This window comes from Bemisia tabaci, unplaced genomic scaffold (assembly GCF_918797505.1).
Source record: "Bemisia tabaci unplaced genomic scaffold, PGI_BMITA_v3".
Lineage (NCBI taxonomy): Eukaryota > Metazoa > Arthropoda > Insecta > Hemiptera > Aleyrodidae > Bemisia > Bemisia tabaci.
The window spans coordinates 236790-260256 of record NW_027311742.1 but is presented as its reverse complement, the minus strand read 5'-3'; the positions used below and the strand labels follow the sequence as shown (position 1 = coordinate 260256).

General features: G+C 36.8%; 3 protein-coding genes across 4 annotated transcripts in view; 1 reads left to right on the top strand and 2 right to left on the bottom strand.

Annotated features, from left to right (window-relative positions):
* LOC140225789 (alpha-actinin, sarcomeric-like) overlaps positions 1–2069 on the bottom strand; it is a gene marked incomplete at its 3' end in the record, with an annotated part of 90811 nt that extends 88742 nt beyond the window's left edge. Inside the window, 1 exon segment of the mRNA XM_072305716.1 lies at positions 1685–2069. Coding sequence (XP_072161817.1) covers positions 1685–1810 — 126 coding nt within the window.
* A 1748-nt stretch (positions 2070–3817) lies between these two features.
* LOC109033293 (uncharacterized) lies at positions 3818–15469 on the bottom strand. 2 transcript variants are annotated; one of them, XM_019045856.2, is made up of 10 exons: positions 14973–15469; positions 14274–14470; positions 13383–13521; positions 12685–12792; positions 11376–11600; positions 10920–11050; positions 10221–10323; positions 9132–9272; positions 8526–8638; positions 3818–7350 (listed from the first exon to the last, which is right to left on the bottom strand). In XM_019045856.2, exons 1-10 carry the CDS (start codon positions 14977–14979, stop codon positions 6244–6246), a joined length of 2271 nt encoding a protein of 756 aa, XP_018901401.2. In that variant the 5' UTR covers positions 14980–15469; the 3' UTR covers positions 3818–6243. The 2 variants fall into 2 exon arrangements, with proteins under 2 accessions (XP_018901401.2, XP_018901400.2); XM_019045855.2 differs by having other exon boundaries at positions 11376–11603; positions 14973–15468.
* Positions 15470–17561: 2092 nt separating this feature from the next.
* On the top strand, positions 17562–23362 carry LOC109033257 (dynein regulatory complex protein 9). Its single transcript, XM_019045792.2, has 5 exons — positions 17562–17792; positions 18576–18816; positions 20998–21204; positions 21964–22095; positions 23142–23362. Exons 1-5 carry the CDS (start codon positions 17647–17649, stop codon positions 23349–23351), a joined length of 936 nt encoding a protein of 311 aa, XP_018901337.1. The 5' UTR covers positions 17562–17646; the 3' UTR covers positions 23352–23362.
* The last annotated feature ends 105 nt before the right edge of the window (positions 23363–23467 follow it).

Here is a 23467-nt window from a genome sequence, read left to right as displayed (position 1 = left end):
ATGATACTAGGAACGGACTAAGTAATTTGATTAGGTCACAGGGGAAATAAGTAACTGTTATAGGTAAGACCGCGTGCAAAGATAAGATAATTTAGGTGGGTGAGTAAATTAAAGGAAATTAGTACCTTGTTTGATTTTAAAATGAAATCTGATCAGAATGATGCTAATTTGACCAATTAAGCATACATATCCAAGCAGATAGACTCAAAGGTCAGCTTAATGACAATGATAGTACAGATAAGTAATACAGCTTGCAAACATTAGATTGAAAGAAAAAAATAGGTACTCAGAAGAAAAGAAGGGAATTTGATAAAGAGCATATGCTTAGATGGAGTTTAACCAAAATCAGCCTAACTACATTTCGCATCGCCTAACATTCTCTCTTGGTTTGTTTTTTTCATTTAAGTAAACCAAGTGAGACACTTAAAGCCTCGAAACTTGCGGTAAATATCCTCTAAATTGTGAATAATACTTATACAAAAGTTAAGTAAATGGAAAGATTCGCTTAATTTTCTAATAAAAAATGAAACATGAAAGGAAATTAGGAAAAAAGTAAAGTTGTTCTGCTAACTTTGGTAAAATCCGTCAAACAATTTGAACTCGAAAAGTGTGACTTTTTGATTTCTGGCGTTTCTAAAATGCAGTTAAACCTGCATTTACCTGCATTTACTGGTTTACCCTTCTCATACTATAAACATTAGGTATGTGACTAAAACATTATCCTTACTTCAGTGATGCTCATAAGCGCACTGATATCTTTTAAATGTTTGTAATTGATGTTCACTTAGGCAACTCAGAATTTTATCTTTGTCATTTCCATTTATGATGAAATAATTGAGACTTTGATCTTCTTAGTGATGATTTCACTTGCATTTTTATTCAGGTTCCTTCCGATATATATGTACATTGATGACGATATTTCCTGCGCGATTTGAATATTCACTTACACCAGATAAAAGAAGGTGAAAATAAACGTTATACTGAGAAAGCAGTCTGAGAGTAGAATTCATAACAGAAAGAGATGAGACAGAACCCCACTCCATTTGAATAGTCGTTGATGAGCAAAACTTAGGAAGTTTTGGGAAATTTTTAAGGCTTGATGCCCTTGATTCTGTCTCCTGATATCTAAGAGGATCAAAATTAACAGCCAAACTAGAAACTTGGTGGGGACTGAATAAATGTGGTCCTCTGTTGAGAGTGCGCTGAAAGCAGTTGATAAACACCCCTCCACACTAAGACTCATCCACCGCATTTGTAAACAAAAAGATACTTCCAGTATAGGGGAAGTCTCCTTGACTAATTTTTTCAGCTCAGAACTGATTTATATTTTAATATTGCATAAGAGGAGACAGCGTATGAATCGAGCATCAACAACAAATCAACACTAAGGAAAGAATGATGAGATGATAAGAATTGATGGCAAAATCAACTGCTGAATATCTTGGCAGATTATGGTAAGGAACCAAAAATTCAAAAGCCGAAGAGCGTGGATTCGAAGGATGAAATTCGAAATCAAAAATGCTTGGTGGCTTGGAGGCCTGTTTTGATTGATGGCAGTGGAAAATGGGGAGGAAACAGAACAAGTTACTGGTCGTCCATTCTCACATCACAGGCAAAATTAAGTTATATAAAGATGAGGTTTCGGGTTTAAATCGGTTAGGCGATCGGGAAACTGTTAACGTACCTTTTTTTGCTGTTTTTCCCAAGCCGGGTCGAGTAATCCTTCCCTCTCCCATTCTTCCTCGGGTTCCATGTAGCCATCCCCGTACACATCAACATTGTTGGAAAGATGATTGGAGTTACTAATCATCTTGCTACAACCAAACCGCACTTACAAAAGGGATACTGGGGTAGGTCGCCGCACCTACCAAAACGAACCCTTATAGGGTTTTAAATAAATTAAAAACACGCCACCGAAACACTCCGTTGTTGGGTCGACTGACTGCAAACTGGCTTCACTCGATTAAAAACACCAATGGACCAACATTGTTTTCCTACTAATTCCGCTTTAGCTGTTCCGCCTCACTCTACGAGTTTCCTCCGCTCGGACAATGGACCGGAACGCGACTGCCGCAAGAAGGCGCTCGCACTCGCGCTGTCGCGGCGCCCCCCCCCCCCCCCCCCCCCTCATTTCTACTTAGATATTTACTGCTATCTACCGCGGGATTGCAAAATATTGCTGTTTTCCTTCGAAAATTTTAAAAAAAATCGAATTCAGGAAAATTTTTCAATTGACTTGACTGATGCCGTGGACTGCATTCGTGAAAATTTCGAATTTATTAATTTGATTTACTCACTTTACTTGGGTACCATTTCGTTTTCCAACGACAGAAAGAAAATTGAGAAAATTTGGAAGAATTATAAAATGTAATAAGTGCCTAACATAATGTTTCAATCTCAAAACTTCAAAAAAAACTGCAATTTAAACCACGAAAGATTTGAAGGCCTGTGATGAGAGAAAATTACAAAAACTCACTAGCAAAAAATTGTCACTTTTTTTTGTCGTTTTCTTTTCACCAAAAAATCTTGAGTACTATTGAAGTCACGATAAGTGAACATACTAAAACTCTCACACTAGAGTCCCTGAAAAATTTCAGCTGATGATGCATTTAAATTTTATGTTTTTAATTAAATTATGATAAAGTTTTTCGTAGGGCAGAAGAAATTGAAACTTTTCTTCATTCCTCATTTAAAATACTTGAGTGCATTTTTAGGGTCAAAATAAGTAGGTATTTCTTTAAGTTTCTAAAAGTTCCTAATGAAAAATAATTGTTTTACAAGAAATAGGTACAATCCCAATGGATCCACAGAAACCAGGTTATTTTGTTCATATTTCTCTACAGATATAGATGTCATAAATCTAAGATGGTCGATCTTCACAAGGAAATATGAAGTATTATTATATCTTTGCATTATAGCACTTAGGCAAGTGCATAATATGGGTTATATCAGAACTTTTCATGTGAAGCAGAATTACTTCTGCTCGATGGCATCTAACTATGCCTCAAACTTTATGACTATTAAACTTGTCCAGATAACTTCAATTGATTTCATAGCCTGGTGATGATCTGAACTCAGAACATGACCTAAATAAATTAGGCACTTTCATTGGGTTGAAAATAAAACCTCGTAGATGAAGTGGTATTCATTTGATTTTTATTGGTCACTGGAGCAACTGGGATTCAATGAAAAGAATCATATCACTTCAATTAAAAAACAGTGCAGTGTTTGCATTTGCACTAACCAGTTGTGATGTAGAAAGGGACAAACAAACAAACGTTTTCTTGAACATAAAAGTTTTGCTGGAGTGTTTTTCAATTGTTACAGACAAAAAAAAGCTGACATTTATTGACTGTAAACTGATTCTCTTTGATTACTACGTACAGCAAAACTAGGGTAACTTTGTTGAAAGTGGGTGCTTGTTTGTCAACCGTTATGAATAAGTAACATGTATCAGAAGGAATCACAGCTTACAGGCACACTTGTGAGAGCACCAAGTTATGTACATAAAGTTTTAGATAAGTCGTTTCTGAAAAAAGCAAAAAAGTTTGTTCTGTCGTGATAGGCAAAATTCAAGTGAGGCGAATAAAGTGCAGCGCTTGATTTTGGTTTAAAAATTCCTACTGTTTTCTAATACTTCTGACCAATGCCAGCATTTCTGACTTCATTTAAATGCTTCGGATTGGGTAATTTTCTTCAGTATGTCAAAAGCTGATTCCAGAGGAGAGGGAGGGTGCTTTCTTTTCTTCAATCTGACATGGGAAAATCCATGGTAGTAAAAATATTAAAGACATAGAAAAACTGAAAATCATTAGGAAATGAGGAAGAGTTAATTTTATTTACGAGGTTAAAATAAAACCACATACAATACACTAACTGCATGTAGGTACCTGATGACATGAGTGGTATCCTTGAAATAAAAATAGTATCAAAAGGACATACAAAAGACAGTTTTCAGAAATTGCACTGTTTCTGACTTTTGATACAACAATTTGCAAGAAAATTCTTCTACTTGATCAATAGTAGGAAAGTATTTAGTATAATTTAAGGTGTTTTGATTAAATCACGCACATTTCCAACAAAATTCCGAGGTCCACCCTTTGAGGGAAAATAAATAAACAGTAGAATTCAAAATGTTCAACACACTGTCGGCAAATGCATGAATAAATGATGCTTGACACCATCACCTTTTGAAACAGTTTCATCTGTGTTAAAATTGGATGAGTATTACAAACCTTGTTAAACACTCATCAAAGGTTCGAATTCAGAACGGTAAAATTCTTCATTTAAGTCTTAAAATTCTCAAAATTCTCAAAACCTGCATACCTACATGCTACTTATTTTTATTGTGAAATTTTTGTCAAGAGGTAGTCGAATCTGGCTATGATAGAACATTTAAGAGATAGAATGGTCTTATTACATATACTTATCATGCTGATTACTATAACATACTCCATACTTTGTTGAAAAATCGTCCTAATAATGATGTAAGGCACAAGTAAATTCAAATAAAAGGAGAAAAAGTTCACAGGTATGTGTAGAGCAAAAATAAAGAAAAGAAAATAAGGAAAAAACTATCCGAGTAAAATTAAATCTCAACAAACTTCAAAATTCAAATTATAATCAATAGTACTTGTTAGTCATTCTAGTTAAATTTTCTATGTAGCAAGAAAGGAGATAAAGGAAGAAAATTATGAATAATACAGAGAGGGTTGACTAATTTTCATAGCTCCAGCTAAAAAGTTCAGCTCCAGATTAATATTTAACATTGAGTGTTTCGTGAGTAATTTTAATCATCTAAAAAAATTACGCAAAAATGCTGCTGGGAGTGGTGACATGCAGCTTCTGGCTGAATCAGCTCATTGGATTTATTCAATAGCAAGCGTAGTTAAAGATTGCTTCTTCAGATGGCTTTCACAAATACACTACGACTGCCAGACTAGTGGACAAACTATGACAATGCACTTTTAGGCTATTGTATAAAAAGAATAAGAAATAAAATGCCCCAGTCAAAAAGGTTCATAATGCTACAGTAACACCTTCATGCAGAAATTGCAATCGTCTCATACAATTCATAAATAAATCCTTGTTGCATGATCAAAAACATACAGGCGGTGATTACATTACAACACAAAGAACAACATCTTCATGAGGATGATTCCATTTTGATGTTACGTTTAAAATCTACAAATCAAGACATAATGCGATTAAGTCTTCAGAGACTTAGAGTATTTTATCCAAGAGATATCTTAATATTTAACATAAACAGGCGTCAAAGTAATTGAAGGGTTTGCCTGTAAAAGAGCTTCTTTAAAAAATACCTGTTTGGAGCAATAGTCATTAATAGCTTTGCACATTTTGGCCCGTAATTTTGCACAGGGGCATCTGATCATCATAAAAACACGATGACGTATTCCAGAAGATGATAATTAATTTTCCAAAAGGACGAATAATGTTACAGTACGCTCTTCTGCTGGAAAACGATTCTATTCGAAAGTCAAAATTTCCTATTTTCTTTACTATTCTAGTGTTTGCATGGGACAAAACGGCAGAATGCAGAATCAGTTGGCTTAGGACTTAAAATTTTGACAGTCGTTACATAGTCTAAAAATACCCCTTCATTGAGGGTTTTATCCTGAGTCTCTGTATTTTCAATGATTCTTCCCACCAATTTCAATTCTCAGTGTTTACCCCATTGTTCTTAGTTTCCCCAGTCCCTAAGAAGCCTGCACGAACTTGGCATGAAAGTAATTAAAAAAAAAAGAACCTAAAAATAATCAAGAGGACCATAATTGACACTATGAGGTTGATAAAAAAATGTCCTTCTTTTGATAAACACAAATCTAAAGCAACTAAAGACTACTCTGCACAATATGTTTGATGCTGATTGGTTGAAGGTAAGTAACTGCCAAAATGCTGATAACACTTCTTCATTTTTTTTCACAACATTTAACAGAAATTCATCATCGCAACCTTATTACTATTAAGTCATGATTTTCCGAATGACACTAAAAAATGAGTCTACTTCCTCAACAATCCTGCAACTTCCCTATTGTATGGAATCTTTAGAAGGCAGAAGATGATTCTTTGTCATGAATTTTTCTAGTAATTGGAGAGCCTTGAAATGATTAATGGTAAGTCTATTCAATCTGAGATTAAGAAACGGATCTTACAATCAGGTAGGAAATGAGGTTTACAGATCTGTTATGATGGAAAGCACAAAATAAATGCTCCACAATTGACTTAGCCTAACCTACTGAAAACATTGGAAGTTCTGTTTTGTTGCTTAGAGACACCGTTATTTTTCAATGCTTTTTGAAAGTCACCAAAATGAGCTCTTACAGGCACGCCTTTGTGTGCAATCTTGTCCATGTTTAAAAGCTTTGATCTACCATTGGCTGGCCTACTGTCCGCGCTAATTCTTTCTCTGACAGAAGTGGCAGTATTTAAACTAATCCTGTTCTTGATAGAGCCTGTTGGTTTTGTAGAGATTCTCTCTCTGGAGCCAGGTGATTTTAAACTAATTAATTCCCTTCTAGCAATAGATGGATTAACACTGATTTTTCCTTTGGCAGAAGTTCCCGATTTTAAAGTAATCCTTTCTCTAACAGATGGAGTTGGTTTTGAACTAATTCTTTCCCTAACAGAAGGAGTTTGTTTCAAACTAATTCTTTCTCTAACAGAGGGAGTTTGTTTTAAACTAATCCTTTCTCTGACAGAGGGAGTTGACTTTAAACTGATCCTATCTCTAACGGAGGAAGTCGATTTTAAACTAATCCTATCTCTAACAGAAGGAGTTGTTTTTAAACTAATCCTTTCTCTTGCAGAGATGGCTGGTTTTAAACTAATTCTCTCTCTAGGTGGAAGTGGTGCTCTTACGCTAATTCTATCTCGAACTGTTGACGTTGGTTTGACTCCTACTCTATCTCTGACTGATGAAGCAGAGTCGAAAGTGATTCTTTCTCTGATGGGTTTCACACTTGCACTCTCTCTAGCCAATGGGTTAGGACGAATTCTACTTCTGGCCAGGATTGCAGCAGTGGTTCTGATTTTGGTATCTGGTGCTAAGCTCATAGCGATTCTCTCCTTGGCAGTTAAGGAAGGTTTCCCACCTGTTACTTTGGCTATTCCCCCATATAAAATTGGTCGATTCAATGAAATTCTGTTTTTGACGGAGGGTTTTTCCATCAATTCGTAATCCATACTAGGGATGGACACTTTCTTTTCCACAACCTTAGAGAGGTGCATGTTGTTGGACTGCATGTCATTGGTGTAGAAGACATCATCATCATCCAACACAACTTCTTTATTACCAAGCCCATCTGTAGAAGACATGTACGAGGAGTCGACCTGAAAATTGAGAGAATTACTTTTAGATAAAAAAGAACCTCTACAGTTTAAAGCTAAGTTATGGTAACTAATATTTTTCGGAAAAATCAAGTTTATAGCATTCTGAACATGGATAGTAAGTTCCCAATTTGTTTAAAAAATGTGTGGTGCTTTCATGGTGCAAAACGGTGAATTAAATTGTAAGTAATAAAGTTAACAATTTAGCACTCAAATCTAAAATCAATGAAAATGCAATTAAGTACGATGCATTGACTATGTGCTGCGCATGTCAAGTACTTGAACTATTTAGGATGGATAACTTTGGACCTCTGACTCCACACTTCGGATGCATAAAATGGACATGGATGAGCAATCTAATCTTGAATTTCATCAAAGAGATTGCTAAGTTGATGTGATAATACCTTGAAGCACACTATACACCGTTCCCATTTTCACCAGTCATTATCTTATCTTATCTAAAAACAATGATACTGCAGGAAAAATTTAAATTTCAGCTCTGAAAAAATTTGGTTGGATATGCAATAATCAGTTCAACGAATAGCATATTATCCGGAATAAAAATAACACCAATAACAGGAGCTACCTCCACAGAGGATGTTTTCGTGCCCACAATACCCATAATATGTAGTTGAACTCTGTTAAAGCCCAAGTTTTGCCTAGCCCTTAGTTGAGCATCTAACAGAGATTTTACACTTGATCTCCAAGAGAGCAAAATATAAGATATTTTAAAAAATGGGTACATTACGTAATTTGGGCTCATTCTCAATGACCAGTATCAGGTCCGACAGTAACTCTATTAGGGCTGTTCTATCGGTTGTCGGTAAGCTACCGAAACAGTTCCATCAAGAAAAAGTTACGATTCGAGCGTTCTTACCGATAGCGATCTGAGTTTTCGGAGATGACAAAAATAAGCTGTTGCCATTCGTACATCTATTTTACGCGCCGCTGCGCCAGGCAATCTGACAAACAGACACACGGGGCAACAATGCATTGAAAGCGAGCTCTCAAAACTCCGATAAGACGGGCTGTTAACGATATCATCACCACTGTCGGTACTGCCACCAGTTTCCGTAAAAGACGATACCGATAGCGTTCCGGCAAGAATTCCTTTGAACTCCCCTAAACTCTATTAAAACTTCACAAAATACAGTGAAATAAAAAAAGGAAAAACTTACAACCGTATAATGCTGATCAAACGGGTTAGCTTGAGATGAAAGAAAAGGAGAAGCAGACGAGGTCATTCCAAGTCTCTCTTTGGGACCTGTTTTAGGTTTCACTGCTGGATTTGCTGGAAAAATTAAAAGATGAGTAAGTTAATAACACATTTAGAGCAGAAGTTCGAGGAGAGTAATACCTATGTTTTGCAATTCTTGGGTTTCTGACGATTTTTTTCATTTGTTTAAGAGCACAATATTCATTCATTAATTCAGATATACCAGTGAAGTTCCAAAAATTTTACTTTGAATCTGACTTCACAAACAAAATTTGCAGTTTTAAACAAATTGAAAGTTGGCATAAGACGTGGGTATTGCATGGTCGATTACACTTAGGGGTACTGAGCATGAAAAGAGTACCTCTGCAACAATAGACAGACACCTGAAACTAGACTCCAATGCCCGATAACGCATGCTCGGATTTAAGCTCTTGCATTTAATTCCAAATTCGACTAGCCAATTTGGCTGCTAGCTATTTTCACTTGAGTGTCAGCACTATTTCAGCATGGAAAAGTTGCCTCAATAAAATGAACAGTGAAGGATGAGGAAAACTATGATGAACGTTACCAAGAATTCCTTCAGTGTGAATGATGGGTTTCACCCATGCTACAGGCTCGTGCAAGCCTCTTCCATCTTCCTTCGAGTAGGCTTCCTCAGTTGGGGTGTAAAGGTCATTTTTAATCTCCACTGTCGGTAGCAGTCCATTGTCTACAAATAATAGTTGCAAGTAAATTTATAATACAAAAATTATTTCAGGGCACATACATATGTCATACCTTAAAACTAAGAGAATTTAAAGACTTAAAACTTAAATCTAAACAAAATACAAAAATTATGAAGTGTCCTGAGAAAGATTTGGGGGCGTTCAGTAAACTGAATATTCCTTGGGCAACCAAAATCCATTCCCACCCCCCTGAAGAAGAAAGAAAATGAGCCTGCACTGCCTGCTAATTAAAGAAACAGCGATTGAGTATTCATTCTGCGGCTAAGATATTTCTCTAGATCAACTACTATTGATTTCTGAACTCTGATTACTACATTTTTTTCTGTTTGCTCATCTCAGTGATGAAGTTAAAGTTTTAGATCAATATTTGGTAACATTCGTTAGAGAATTAAAGAAGAGGCATAATTGAAATTTTTAATATTAAAATACCTAGGAAGAGAGAATTTTCAATACATCTATGAATATTTGTTGAGGCTTTAATAATTTGTACTGCTGCGTTAAACAGTTTTCCTTTCAATTTATTCTGGAATTAATTCTGGACTTAATACGTTTTCTTTCTCTATTTTCGCTTCAATTATGTAAAGAATGTTTACATGCATAGTTTTAGATCGATTGATCATCCATGTTGTATGGGAGCTTCATTGGTTCATTGACAAGTATTTTTTTGTAGAAGTTTGGACTCATGCCTCGAGTTAATCCCAGTTTTTATCCACTTCATGATCACGATGAAAAACCGAAGTAAGTTTTTTCCCTTCACATTACAATTTGATAATTGACTAGACATTCCAGCATAAATAAACTAATACATAATTGGATGCCTTTATAGGCAAAATTGACGGCAATATTGTAGAACAGAGTTGCAAATATGCTAAAAATTATCACTTGAATGTAAATCATACACTATTTAGGCAAACACTATAACAAATACATACCATCAAAAGGAAATTTTTTCTCTCCAGCAAGAGAAAAATCAGTATCAGCCACATCTCCTGACACATTAGAGCTTTTGTTATCCAACCGAGCAAACACAGATTTCTGGAAATTTGTGAAGTTAATTACAAAACATGATAAAAATTATAAAAAAAATTTAGACCAATGAATAGTGTTTCAGTAAAGTTTTAAAACATCACTTACCTCAACACTTCAGAGAGAGATTGATACTCCATAGATCAATTGATGATTTCTGGATTTTAGAACATTTTTCAAGAATTCACCAGCATCACATGACGCTATAACGCATCACGTATTTGTACACAAAATTTGACCAAGGAACACTTCGAAATAACTCTAAGAGTACAGTCTGGGTGAGTATCGCCAATTGTTCCGCTTTTAGATTTGTAACAGTCTCTCGAAACATACATTTGGAGTTATTTCAAGACATTTCTTAGTCAAATTTTGTGCACTAATATTTGACATATTACAATGTGCTGTGATGCTCAGAGAAACTTCAGAAATCATTAACTGATCGATCGACTGTATGATCGCTCTCCTATGTGCAGAAGAAACACCTTAAGAGCATTAAGACCCATATTGTTGGAAAAGAAAACATAGTGAGCAATAATCAAAATAAACTCAGATAAAATTCATCATTTGATGGAAAAAAATTATTTGCTTCATAAGGTTAAACCTACCTTCGTTGGTTCGGGAGAAGTAGCACGAGCTCCACTCATTGTGATGGTAAAAGTTGTGCCTGCTTTTGGAAGTATCTCTGGTTCTTTATCTGGTAAAATTGAGACAGTCCTTTTGGTGCCGCTGAAACAAACTAAAAATGAACTCTTTTAAAAAACTTGTGTATTTGCAAAAAGAAAAAGAAGAGTGAGGAGTATTGTAACATATGGGAGTGAGATCTGGCAACTGAAGAAAAGAACTGAACATTCTGAAAGTTTTTGCAGTTTCGCCTTCCATTTACGGAATCAGTTTTAAAAATCTACTCAGAATTAATATCAGACTTATTGCAAACCTACTTGACATTTATTTTTTGACCAGTGTTACTGTGTTGGATATTGGACCTATATTGTATGTCTATATTTAACACAACATTATGCCATGGATTATGTAGATATTTTATTATTGGAGTGACTACTTACAAGGTTTTGCTGCCGTAGTTCGTCCTGAAGTACTAGTGTTGCTGCTACTTGGTTCGGGCATGACTTTCCTGAGTTTACTCACACATTCTAGGGAGCTGTTTGATGAGGAGCTGCTCGAACTGTCACTTTCTTCAGTTTCCTCTTTCACAATGACACCTTTTTGAACACTTGTTTTAATTTTTCGTTTCAAAATCGTGCAGTCTTTGCTTTTTTTCTCCCTTGAGCCTGCTATAAACAAGAAAGTACTTTAGATACTATTCATAAGACAGTTCAATTTAGACATTTGATTACTGAACGATGGAATTCCTGAGAAAGCAGCTGCATAGTAATTCCTGGTCCTGAATATCATCAAAGTATATAATCATATACTCCTTCCACTAACACAACCATTCATATCAAGCTTCCATTCATTCCTCTAGAGAGCTTTGTGAAACTTCAATTTAACGATCTTTAGATAAAGATAAGAAAAGATAAGAAGAAATTTCATTTTTCGAAGATAAAGCTTTACACAGTAAAAACAAATATAATACAGCTTTTAAAACAGACAGAAACTTGTGTGGAATGTAATGCAATAGTAGTAACAGAGAAAAGTAGTGCAGTATAGTAGATAAATTTAAACAGTTTGGCAATCACCTGAAAGAAAATAAATAAAAAACTATCTCCTTAAAAGTAAGCTCCGTACCAGAATTAATTATAAAATGGACAAAACTCCAAAGAATGATGAATTTAGTGACATTATAGCATCAATGGGTAGAGAAAGTTAATTAACTAGAGAAAGTTAATTAACTATTATACTTATGTAAGTATTCAGTCTTTCTGTAAAGCTTGAAAGTGTTAAAAAGTCTTATCGGAGTAAAACCCAAACTTTTTTGATTGTTTCAAGTCTATCTAAAAGTACCCAACATACTTAATAAGATCAGGGCCTTGAAATTAATAACCGATTTTTCAACTATTTTCATTATCTTTCAGGAATATTGAGAGCAATAAAATCAGATCAAGCTCCCGAAGTAGCAGAAAATACGCAACATCAAGAAGACCACACATATCTTCAGGGTTTAATTTTAATTAATTAAAATCTGACTAAACCTATTTTCAATCACTTAAAATCTGACTAAGTAAATCTCTTTTCAATCACTTAGGTTGTTCTATATTGCAGTACAAATAATCAAAGGAAAAAGTCTACAAAAGAAAATGGGCCAAAAACTTGAAATTGAAAGAATTTGGGTTAAAAAAATGGACAATTGCTTTTTCGGAAAATCTTTTCACAATAAAAATGAAATATACAAGAAAAAGGTTAAAGATGACTTACCAGTGTCACTGTCATGAAAATTAGCTGCAGCTGTTGATGCTTTTGAGGATAACTTCATGTTTGGTGGCAGAACAGGACCTGCTTTTCGGGGAGCTTTCTTTTCCTCAGCTGAAAAAAACATTTTAAAAAATAAATTAATAAAGAGTAAAAACCCACTAAGCTTTTGCTTGTGGTGAGTGCATACATTATATAAAAACATCAAAATTAGAGATGGGTGACTTGCATGAACTCGCTCTGCTGCAAACGTACACCGCCCAGATGATGAGGACTTTAGATCAATATGATTTCTTGACTAAAATAGTAAAAATACAGTTGAATTTCATGCTACTTTTTGGCTTCATTTCATCTGGTTGATCATTTCTTCAAAAATCTCTCACACACACAAGCTTCGGCTTTAGGGAGATGATTTACTGTATTGGGAAATTTAAACTGTACATTTTTCAAATAAATTTTCTCAAAAAGAAAAAAAAAATAATACAGATTGTTGTTATAAAGTTACTGGCTACACCTATTTTTAAGTCTGACGCAATGAGCTAGGGTTTAATAAATTGTGACTAAATCTTTTTGATGTGCTTATAAATAAAAATTATATTACCTACTTATTTTTTTTTTTTTTTTTTCACTATGAACTTTCCAATGCCAGTTCTTGAAGTCAAAGAAAGATGCAAAGCAAAATAGAAAGTACTAAGTTTACTTACTCTGCTTTTTAAGTTCAACGGAGGGTGAATAGAAATAAGGGTCATTTTCTGGAACAGAAACTGTTGAAACCACAGTCTTCTTGGGAGGGTTTTCAGGTTTATCCTTAGATGAAGATTGCAACACTGTATCCCTGGCAGTCTACAACAGACAAAATTGTTCACAGGTTCATGATGAGATTGTTCTTGTGAACACTTTTGAAACTAATTTACATCACTTTTAACAAGTTTGTAACAAAGAACGCGTTTAGTCTAAAATGAACGTGAAATAGGTGCATGTTATAGAGGTACCAAGTGCATCCACATATGAACAGGAAAACTTACAGACCACATGGCTCAGTTTGCGACATCATAGACTTCTTGTCATACAATATTTTTTTAAATGGAAAACTATTCAAAGTCAATTCTTGCAAACTTCCATGATTTTCCTTTGCTGTGTGAGGAAAATCTTGTGAAAACTGGAAGAAATGACGTTGATTTGTTTTCCTTCAAAAAAATAAAATAGAAGCAGGAATTTTTAAACACCGCACACGAGCTACGTGGTTTGGGAGTTTCGCTGTCGATATGTATGAACAATACCTTTTTTTTATTTTATTTTTTTATTTTTATTTTTTACCATAGCCTATTGGCTAATCCCACGGTTATTATCCCAGCCCCAGGTGACCATCGCCTGAGACCATTAAACTCAGATCACTTGGCCGCGTATCGGACTCTGGAATTCTTGGTCATAGGGCCAGCGCTACAACCATTACACCACAGGAGGCCGACACCTCTGTCGGGAAAATCCATAGTAGACATTGTATTTTAAAAGAACCAAGAAAATGGACTTCTTTTGGCTAGGTTTGGGTCAAATTGATCCTGTGAACATCTGTATATTTTTTGACTAATTATTACCTTTTCATAGACAAATCTTGCATGCTTTAGAATTGAGATAACATCGCCCATTGTCTGAATGCCCATTTCCTTCAACACTTCACGATCCAGATCCAAGAGCATGTCCTGAGAGATTCTATTTTCTGAGAAAATGAGGGCATACGTTGCCGCTGCTGAGGAAGGGATTCCAGCATCGTTGAAGAAATTGATCCACTTTCCTAAAAATACATAATCAGGCAGAATATTAGATTAAATATACTTCTCATCAATTGTTATGTTTCTTGGTCTAAGAGAATATTTCTTATTGAATTGACTTACTGGACCTTTGGAGGTCATACATCTGAAGTGTATTAATACTATGGTAATGGTGAGAGCGGAAAATTACATAAGTAACATTCTGGTACTCACATAGGATAGGCTAGTCAGGTCCTAAAATTAACCAGTTTGCTTTCATGCTTGGCCTCACATGTTAAATACAAATTCTATAATACTCATCAAGAAATTCAAAAAAGCTCCTTTAATTGCAACTAAGGATAGAAGACTAGCTTTGATCTTGCATGAGCTCTTAGTTATACGACGAATCAATCAGGAGAGATGACAGATGATCGCATCCGAATCGAATTTAGAGTCTTCACTCTGCCATCCATTCAAACCATATTACACTCGGTTATATAATTACACTAGAAGTTTAGAGAGAAAGAGTTTGAAAAAAGCACTTACGACTCATTTTTCCAAGCCTTGCAGATTTTGAGAATCAGAGAAGCATACAGGAGTTCTAGATACTTGGCGGCTGTTGTTAGCAGCGGAGTCAAACACAACCCTACGAATTAAGATGAAGCATCTGTGAAGGGAACGGACGTAAACCTATTTTTGTACGATAATGCGCCTTGGTTTCTAAAAAAACTCTCTAATCTCTTTCACATCTCTATAATAGATTAGAACGGTGGGTTCAATTGGGAAGGTCTGTAAGTGACCTATCTCTAACCTAAATCTGAGAGGTGCTTGGCAAGAAAAGGGGAAAAAGAACGTTAAGTAAATGTGATCGGAGACATCTCTACATACACAGGAGTTTAAATAGCTGCACGATGTAAAGAATACATGCCAAAAGTATGAAATTGAACTGAAAAATCACTTTATATCACAAAACTGTAACACACGGTAGAGCTGCAAAATTTTGAAGTTTGAAAACAACACAAGCGATCCGCAATAAAAACAACAAACCACCAGCCAGTCAGAGGGCGCTGCCGTCGCGTCGTAAGAGCGCGGTATTTGAAATTACTCCTAGTGATAATACAACCCCCCCCCCCCCTCCTCTTCGCTCTTTTTTTTATAAATGTATTAACAGAGTTTTTTGAGTTTCTAACTCTTTATTTTCTGTACTAGCTGCTATGACCCTCATAACAGGCGTAAGAGCTGCCTTTCCAGGTATGAATGATAACCAAATTAACTGACCATTATCTGTTTTCGTTTCCGAGAGTGCAGCTATTTTGCTACGTAACTGTTTTTGCCTAGCGACTCTCAAAATGAAGGGCAAATAAGTTTTCCGTCAGTCATAACTCATCGCACACATCGAGCTTTCGATTGCATGCGACCACGAACATTTACTTCACTTCATTCGAGTGCTCAAAAACGTATGAGCTATTTTGCTTGCTTTGTGTGTGCACAAGTTTTCGCTGGATTATTTAGCATTTTTTATTGTGTAGCTGAGAGGAATATTTCAACGAAGAAAAATCAGGAACCCGTGCCGCGTTTCTGGTGTCATAAAATCTCTGCTCCCATTCAATTTGATCAGAGGAGAACAAACCAACTCTTTTGCTAGAAATTTTCAACGAGTACATTTTTCACATGGGTTGGAAAAATTAGGAAAGTATTCAAGAACGAGCACCGAGATACATACGCGCTCCTGTAGTTTCAAATCAGTCTATTTGTATGACAATTTAACGCATTTCGGTCAAAAGTCGAACCAAGGATATTCAAAATTGAGAATATTTTTTCACCTAAGGTGTGTAGAAAACTTATCATTTGAACGCGTTGGTATGATATGAGTGCGAGATTATTCTGGGAGGATATGAATTTGAACGAGATGAATCGATCGAGATAAGGAACTGATCGAAGTGATTCAATTGACACCGATTTGATTGACAAATTTCGATCGATTCACGAGTTTGTTGATCGATTACTGGAGTTGTAGATCGATGCACAGGTTTGATCGATCGATTCATGGGTTAGTCGATCGGTTCACGTAGATCGGTTCACGTTTCAATTTTTCGATCGATTCATGTCGATCGAATCCATGCTCTCTTTTATTCTGGCCCTTTTTGTTGTCCTCAGAGTCTTAAACTTGCTCAGTTTTTCGATACTTTTTCCTGCGTAGGTAGTCCAAAATTGTAACATGCCTCGTCGATATCAACGCTCCACAAGATCCATCAGCGGATCCAGGAAATTGGCAACATTGTTTATTCTACATTTGAACCTATGGAAATGTATCGATTCTAGGAGGGGCCAGGAGCTCCGACAAGAATCGATTATATAGCATAGCTTTAAATGGAAGAAATTCGCTGTTGCCAAATTGTGGATCCGCCTCTGACGAGATCGCTTAAATGCCAGGACGTTAAAACTTCAGACGTGGTACAAAAAGTAAAAGTACAAATTAGACGGACTTAAGTAACCTTAAGGAGTGAAGACGAAGATCGTCGTCACCTTCCAGGCAAAGTATCACAAGCGCCATGCGACGTTTAAAAATTTCCGCCGTCATTTTATTTTTTTACTGAGAAATTGTTGGTTAAATCTGTTCGAAAATTTCACTAAATTTTATCGGCAGCACAAAGAAAATTCGGTGTAATTTTCGGACAGCTTCGTTGAACAATTTTCTCTGTAAAAAAAATATAATGGCGGAGGAAATTTTTAAACGTCGCATGGCGCTTGTGATACTTTGCCTGGAAGGTGACGACGTATTTACCCCTCTATAGGCGACGTAGGTGTTTTCGTCTACTTAGTGGTTTTCTTGTCTGCATCCAGAGTTTTAACTGTCGGCAATTAAAGCAATGTTGCGGAAAGTCGGGATCGCCAATAAATGCTACGAATGATGAACATTCATATTTTCCTATGTTATCGTCAAAAGTGAAACGACTCATATGAGGCATCAACTACTCGCACTTGCATGGAATTCTTTTGTCATATTGATATTTTTGTTGCCGGTAATATATTACGACACGCGCGCAACAGAACAATCCTAGCTAACCCGACGTTACAATATGATTAGGTATCTGGTTGCCTTGGCGACCCATGGTAAACAGTCGGAATATTGAAACCGGAAGTGTTACACGTGTCCGCTGCCTGAAAATCGAAACAATTCTTAACGATAGAGATCATTTCGATTTAAGATGTTGTGTAAATGGCTTTGAAATTTCAAAATCCGATTGAAATAGCCAGTCTGGTGTGCGTTTTGGAGGATGCCGTGAAGAAACTCATCATAGTAGAAAAACTTCATAAGCCAGCAGTGAGAGCAAATTCTCAGAGGGGAAACGCTTTTCTTACTCGGTAAAATTCCTTTATTCTAGGTACACTGAAAAAAATTGTAATGTATAGTGAGAGTCCATATACAGCTTGGATAATCTAAAGGTATGAACTGCTCGTACATACCGTCTGGCTTTCACGACTACAGCAGAGATGTGCCGTAAACATATCGTGTATGGAAAAGCATGTGTATGAACTTACCGTTCATACGGTATGGACTCTGGGTCCATTCGGTATAGGCTCTGGGTCCATGCAGTATAGACGCTGGGTCCATACGGTATGGAATGAACTCAGAGTACATACTCATCGTATGTAATATTTGTTCATACTAAAATGGACTCTATCTCTATTCATAGGTCGGCATCAAATTTTTCACAGGTCTGTATGTGGCCCCGACCCATAATTTATGAAGCGTGAGTGCATACATTTTTTTCAGTGTACCTAAAAGTAGTCGAGCAATATGGTTTTTCCGGCTAAAAAATTAAACCTGAAATATAATTCAGTGTCATTTTGCACGAAGAATACTTAAAATTTCAAAAATTGACCATTTGAAAATATTTTAACGTTAAAGGTGCATCATGTTGCATTACCTAGGTGAGGAGAAATTCATATAAGAGTAACTCCAGGTTGACGGTTTCCTGATCATCTTCACGATAATTTCCTTTGAGAAAGTGAACCGACTATTTTCAAACGCATTAATCGACAAGTATTGTTCTCTTAACATTACAAACAACATAATAAGGAACACGTTTATAACACAGAGACAAAGCTTGGTTAAATTCTATAGGGATGTTGTTCATATTTCAGGAATTCGACAACTCAAATTCTGCGCATAACCCGAGATGAGCTCTTGGAAAGTGGTTCTTACCGTTGCCTCAAAGCTTATGTTCAAAAACAGTCGGATCAACAACACAAAAATGCCAACTTAAACGAATCACATTCGCAGGTTTTAGTGGAAATCAAGAATGCCAAAAAAAGTATTGAAGATATCACTAGATCAGGAAAACAAGCTTTGCAAGAGGAGACAAACACGATCTCAGAGATCGTGGTAAGTATCGTACTTTTGTTATAAATGTGGCTTGGAATAGTTCGGCATTTTTTTTTTTTTTTTTTTACAAAAGAGGCAAAATTTTCAAAGCCGTAAATATGATGCTCCATGAATTGCAAGCTCACGCCTCGCGCCATGGCACCTTCAATTTTGCAGATGCAACACGGACATCCATCAAGCATGAATAGTTGTATCTCTGCGCCGTCATTAACAAGCGTCCTTTCCCTTGTTCTATTTCCATATCGACGGTGTAAGACGGCAATCACATAACTCGTGTGCGGTGTCTGCAAATCTCCGTCTCTATGTCATTTATTTAAAAGGAGAAAATGACAAATTGACATCATTCCTTGAAGTTTTTGCAGAATTTTCTTCGCAGAGAAAAGAAAAATCATGGCAGTTTTAAAGAATTGCCGTTGAGTAGTCTTCCGTTTAAAAAATAAAGTATGATAGGAAGTCTGCGACGTCGCAAACCGAGCTATGTGATTGCCGACTTACACCGTCGATATTGTGTTTGTTTTATTCGTAGTGGTACTTCAAAGGCTACATGAGCAACACAGGTGAAGATAGGACATGGTGTAAATGGGCCCTTTTTTTTTTAAACTTTCCTCCTGAATCTGAGCAGCTCCTCATGTCAGCATACAACGGATTCACGCCTCGCGCCATAGCATCCTCAATTTTGCAGATGCAACATAGACGATCATCCAGCGCGAATAGTTGTATTTGAGGTGTCTCTTATTTTTGAAATTTTAGAAAAGTCAAGGTTAACTTTACATTCAGTTTAATATGCTACGATGTGTCCAAATTAATAACCAATTTTTAAAAGAAGTAAACGCGTCGAAGAAACTTGCTTTGGCGATAGTTGTGTCGTGCCAGTAAATATTTTCTTGACGATTACTCTTGGGAATCCCAAGCAGTGGCGTGGCGTGAATTGCGATATATCGATTGTTACGCCATTTAAACCTATGAAAAAGGATCGATAAACAGGGTGTTCGCAGCGAACACCTTAATAATCGATTCTTTACCATAGGTTTAAATTTCATAACAATCGATATATCGCAGTTCACGCCACGCCACTGTTCCCAAGTCGGGTCAAATTGACCTAACTACTTCTTCTAGGACGACGGCTCTTTCTTTATATCGACGGTGAAACTACCAAACCACGTATCCCGGTTTGCAGCGTCGCAAACTTCCTGTCACACATCCTTTTTTAAATGGAAAACTACTCAACCTTAATTCGTGAAAACGCCGGTGATTTTTCCTCTTCGCGCGGAGAAAAATCTGTGAAAATTGTAAGGAATGAAATTGATTTGATCTTAAGATGGCGGCACTTCACTGGAAAGCACTGTTTTCATTGGCTCTCATGCATCTACGGCTGTCTTGAAAAAAAAACTGTGTCATTTTTTGTGCACTTACTGCTTTTACACACGTCTCGTTTTCATTAAATTAGGATGAATTTTGCTGTTTTAGCTGTGTCAGTCATTTCATCTAAAAGAGTTTAGACGAATTTTGAAGAAAAACTCGATTTCGAAAATTTTGCACTTACGGCTCTCTTCGCTATCACGGCAGGGCTGGCGCCAGTCGCCAGACGATAACAATCGGCACCCGAACCGAGCTTCGTTCGGAACGCTTGTCGGCGCGGCGCGGCGGTCCCGCGACTTTGCCGCGCGGCATCTTCGCGCGCGAAAATGACGCGGCGCGACAGCCACCGGAACCGAGGCTTTAAGCAGGTTCCTAGAGCACACCCCATCTTTTTCAATCGTCTATAGTTCTGGTTAGCAGAATAATACGTCCATATGAATGGCGACAGCCGACGCACAGTAGATCGAGTCAATTGGAGAGGTTGGACATGAAATTTTTAACCATAACTGCAAATTTAATGTTTATTTCGTCATATTTGAAATTCAAGAGATGGTTCTGGAAGAAAATTTCCCGAGAATTTGAATGGAACCACTTTTAGGACCTCAAAGTGTTGTAAGAACGGAGTTCTAAGCGTTAAAAGTTTCCAAATTTTGTCCGAACTCTCCTATTGACTCGATCCACCGTGCGACGGAGAGGAGGTCCGTGCGCTAGCAGCTGTTTCCTCTGAATAACAATTTCAAATCGAAAGTTAATAAAGTATTAAGTATTTTATTCCCGGATGAAATAAAATTAAAATTGTCCTTTTTTATTTTGATAACGTAGGACGATATTCAAGGAGAGCTCTCGTGTAACGCAGCGCGAATGAGTTTAGCAGAGCGATGGGAAGATGCTCGAGAGCAGCAGAATATGTTCAAGTGTCAAATGGAAGAGGCGAAAATCGAAACGAAAGTCCAGGAAGCGGTCGCTGCCATCGATTCTGAACATCGAGTTGACGCTGAGATAGAAAACTACCTCCATCTTGCTATTGCGGTACGGAACAAAGGAGAAGTATCGTTGATGTAATGGTGCAACCTCCTACCAAAATTGCACCGAATTGCCTGTGTCACACTATCAAAGCTAGCCATCAAAATATCAAGGTCAGGTGTTGTGATTGGCTAATTCGATGACTTGGACCAATCACAGCTCTGGACCTTGACATTTTGATGGAGAGTATTTTGATAGTCTGACACAGGCTATCTCACTCGTCTACAGCCCCGTCTGACAGAAATACGTCAAAATTACCATCACGTTCATTGAAGGCGAAGTCGATAGAATGAGAGACACGCAGTAAGGTAGTAAGCATAGTCATCGACGGGTATTCCTTGCCGGGACTAAGCGAGAGTAGCAAAACTACTGCATACGACTATTCGTACTCCTAAGCCGCTCAAATTGCCGTCTCGCTTGTTGAAGGCGCACTCAACAAAATGAGGGGCCCGCAGTCATGGGCAGATCATACATTTTTCGGGAAGGGGGTGGCACAAGGGCACCTCATCAGGGGGGGTCTAAGATGGCACAAAAAGACTTTCACTCCACTCAGAAGTATCTGCGGGATATTACATGGTCTCCTGGATGAGGTCATCGAAGGTTTCAAGGATGTTACGTGTATTTTAGACACACACTGTCTAGAATATTTTTGTTTTAAAATATTTTTTACTTCATTTTGCGTATTCATTATATGCCTTTTCTGTCTAAAATTTATTTTTGCATTTAAGATGAGTTATGATGTGCACATTGGCATCTGTTGGTTAGAAACTGAAAGATGAGATTGAAAATTGGACGAAGCGGTATGATGAGGAAATCGCCGAGCGTGAGGCTGAATTAGCATCCTTGATGGAAACAAGGAACGCAGCATTGGAGAAACTAGAGCGGTTAAATTCAGAGGTGAGTAATTTCGTCGGTTTTTCTTAAGGTTCGGACAGGAATAATATCTTCCATGGAAAACCCATGAGGTCTATTTCCGTCAGCTGTGTCCACATTTGAATGGATGTCGCCTGCGATTTGTTGGTTTCCTTGTACGAATTTATTCATGTTTTTTAAAAGCCATTAAGCCAATATTTTTGCATAATCTTTCACGAAGAACACTGGAAAAAAAACACATTGGATCTAGAGTCCAGACTCTTAAAAACATTGACAAGAAAAAGTACTCTTGATTCAATCAGAATCCAGCTTAAATCAAGAACCAAGCCTCATAATTTAAGCGGATTTCGTTTTGATTCAAGCAAAAATCCGATTGAATCGAGAGTATTTTTTCTTGTCAATGTTTTCAAGAGTCTAGACTCCAATGTGTTTTTTTTTCCAGTGAATAGTCTTGAAAGAAAATGCAAGTTTTCGATGTGTATCAATTATTGGCTCTCTGCTATAAAAATTAATTATGCCATTTGCGCCAGTCATAAGTTAGAAAGAAGTTGTACAATTTTACCAACATTGCAATGCTCTTGGTTTCTATTTGCAAAATGCAATCCAAAATACCTACGGTTGAATTTCGAATTTGTCGACCAACAGCGCGCATGTTGTCTGCATGCACGTGTGACACACTATTACCAATTCTCTGGAGACTTGAACGCAAGGATAGAAAAGTTAGACGAGTGATTTTTATTACAAGGTTCCGTTCATAAAATATGTAACGCTAAATTTCGGATTTTCGAACCAAAAGTAGGCATGTTGTATGTATGCATGCGCATACGAGACACACTATCTCAATTATTTGGAGACTTTACGAAAGGTTAGAAAAGTTAAACAAGTAATTTTTGTTATAGGGGGCCGCTCATAAAAAAAGTAATTCTGGTCCGTTCTCTTGTCTCACAAACAGTCCCAGTTACCCTCTCTTTCTTTTGCCCCCCTCTTCTTTCACTCTCATCTTTCGTGCTTACTTTGTCAACTTATTAGTGACTGATGAACTTATTTTCTTGAAATTTTGCTCTTTAAAGTTTACGGGGCGGCAGAAGGAAATAGAAGACTACTTGGCAACGAAAGAGGATCTCAGGCGGTCTAAGGAGAGAGAAGAATATTTGAACAAGATGGCGACGAAAATTCAAGCTTGGTGGCGGGGCACAATGGTACGAAGACATTTAGGGCCATACAAGTATTTCAGTAAAATAGCACGTCCTCAAAAAAAAGGGAAGGGGAAGAAAAAGTAAATTCAACAGGATCTTTCAGATTTATACTATACTGGCATTCAAATTGTAATATAGACTGCGGCTCTTCTCGCAGATCGCAATTCATATCGTGAATTTTGCCATGAATTTTTTTGCCA

Coding starts and splice junctions, on each gene's coding strand:
- LOC109033257 (XM_019045792.2), top strand. CDS start 17,647: ATGGCTTTGAAATTTCAAAATCCGATTGAAATAGCCAGTCTGGTGTGC. Junction 17,793..18,575: donor GGAAACGCTTTTCTTACTCG/GTAAAATTCCTT, acceptor TTCATATTTCAG/GAATTCGACAACTCAAATTC. Junction 21,205..21,963: donor ACCTCCATCTTGCTATTGCG/GTACGGAACAAA, acceptor TCTGTTGGTTAG/AAACTGAAAGATGAGATTGA.
- LOC109033293 (XM_019045855.2), bottom strand. Junction 9,273..10,220: donor GAAAAAATTTCCTTTTGATG/GTATGTATTTGT, acceptor TATTATTTGTAG/ACAATGGACTGCTACCGACA. Junction 7,351..8,525: donor TTGATCAGCATTATACGGTT/GTAAGTTTTTCC, acceptor CTCAATTTTCAG/GTCGACTCCTCGTACATGTC.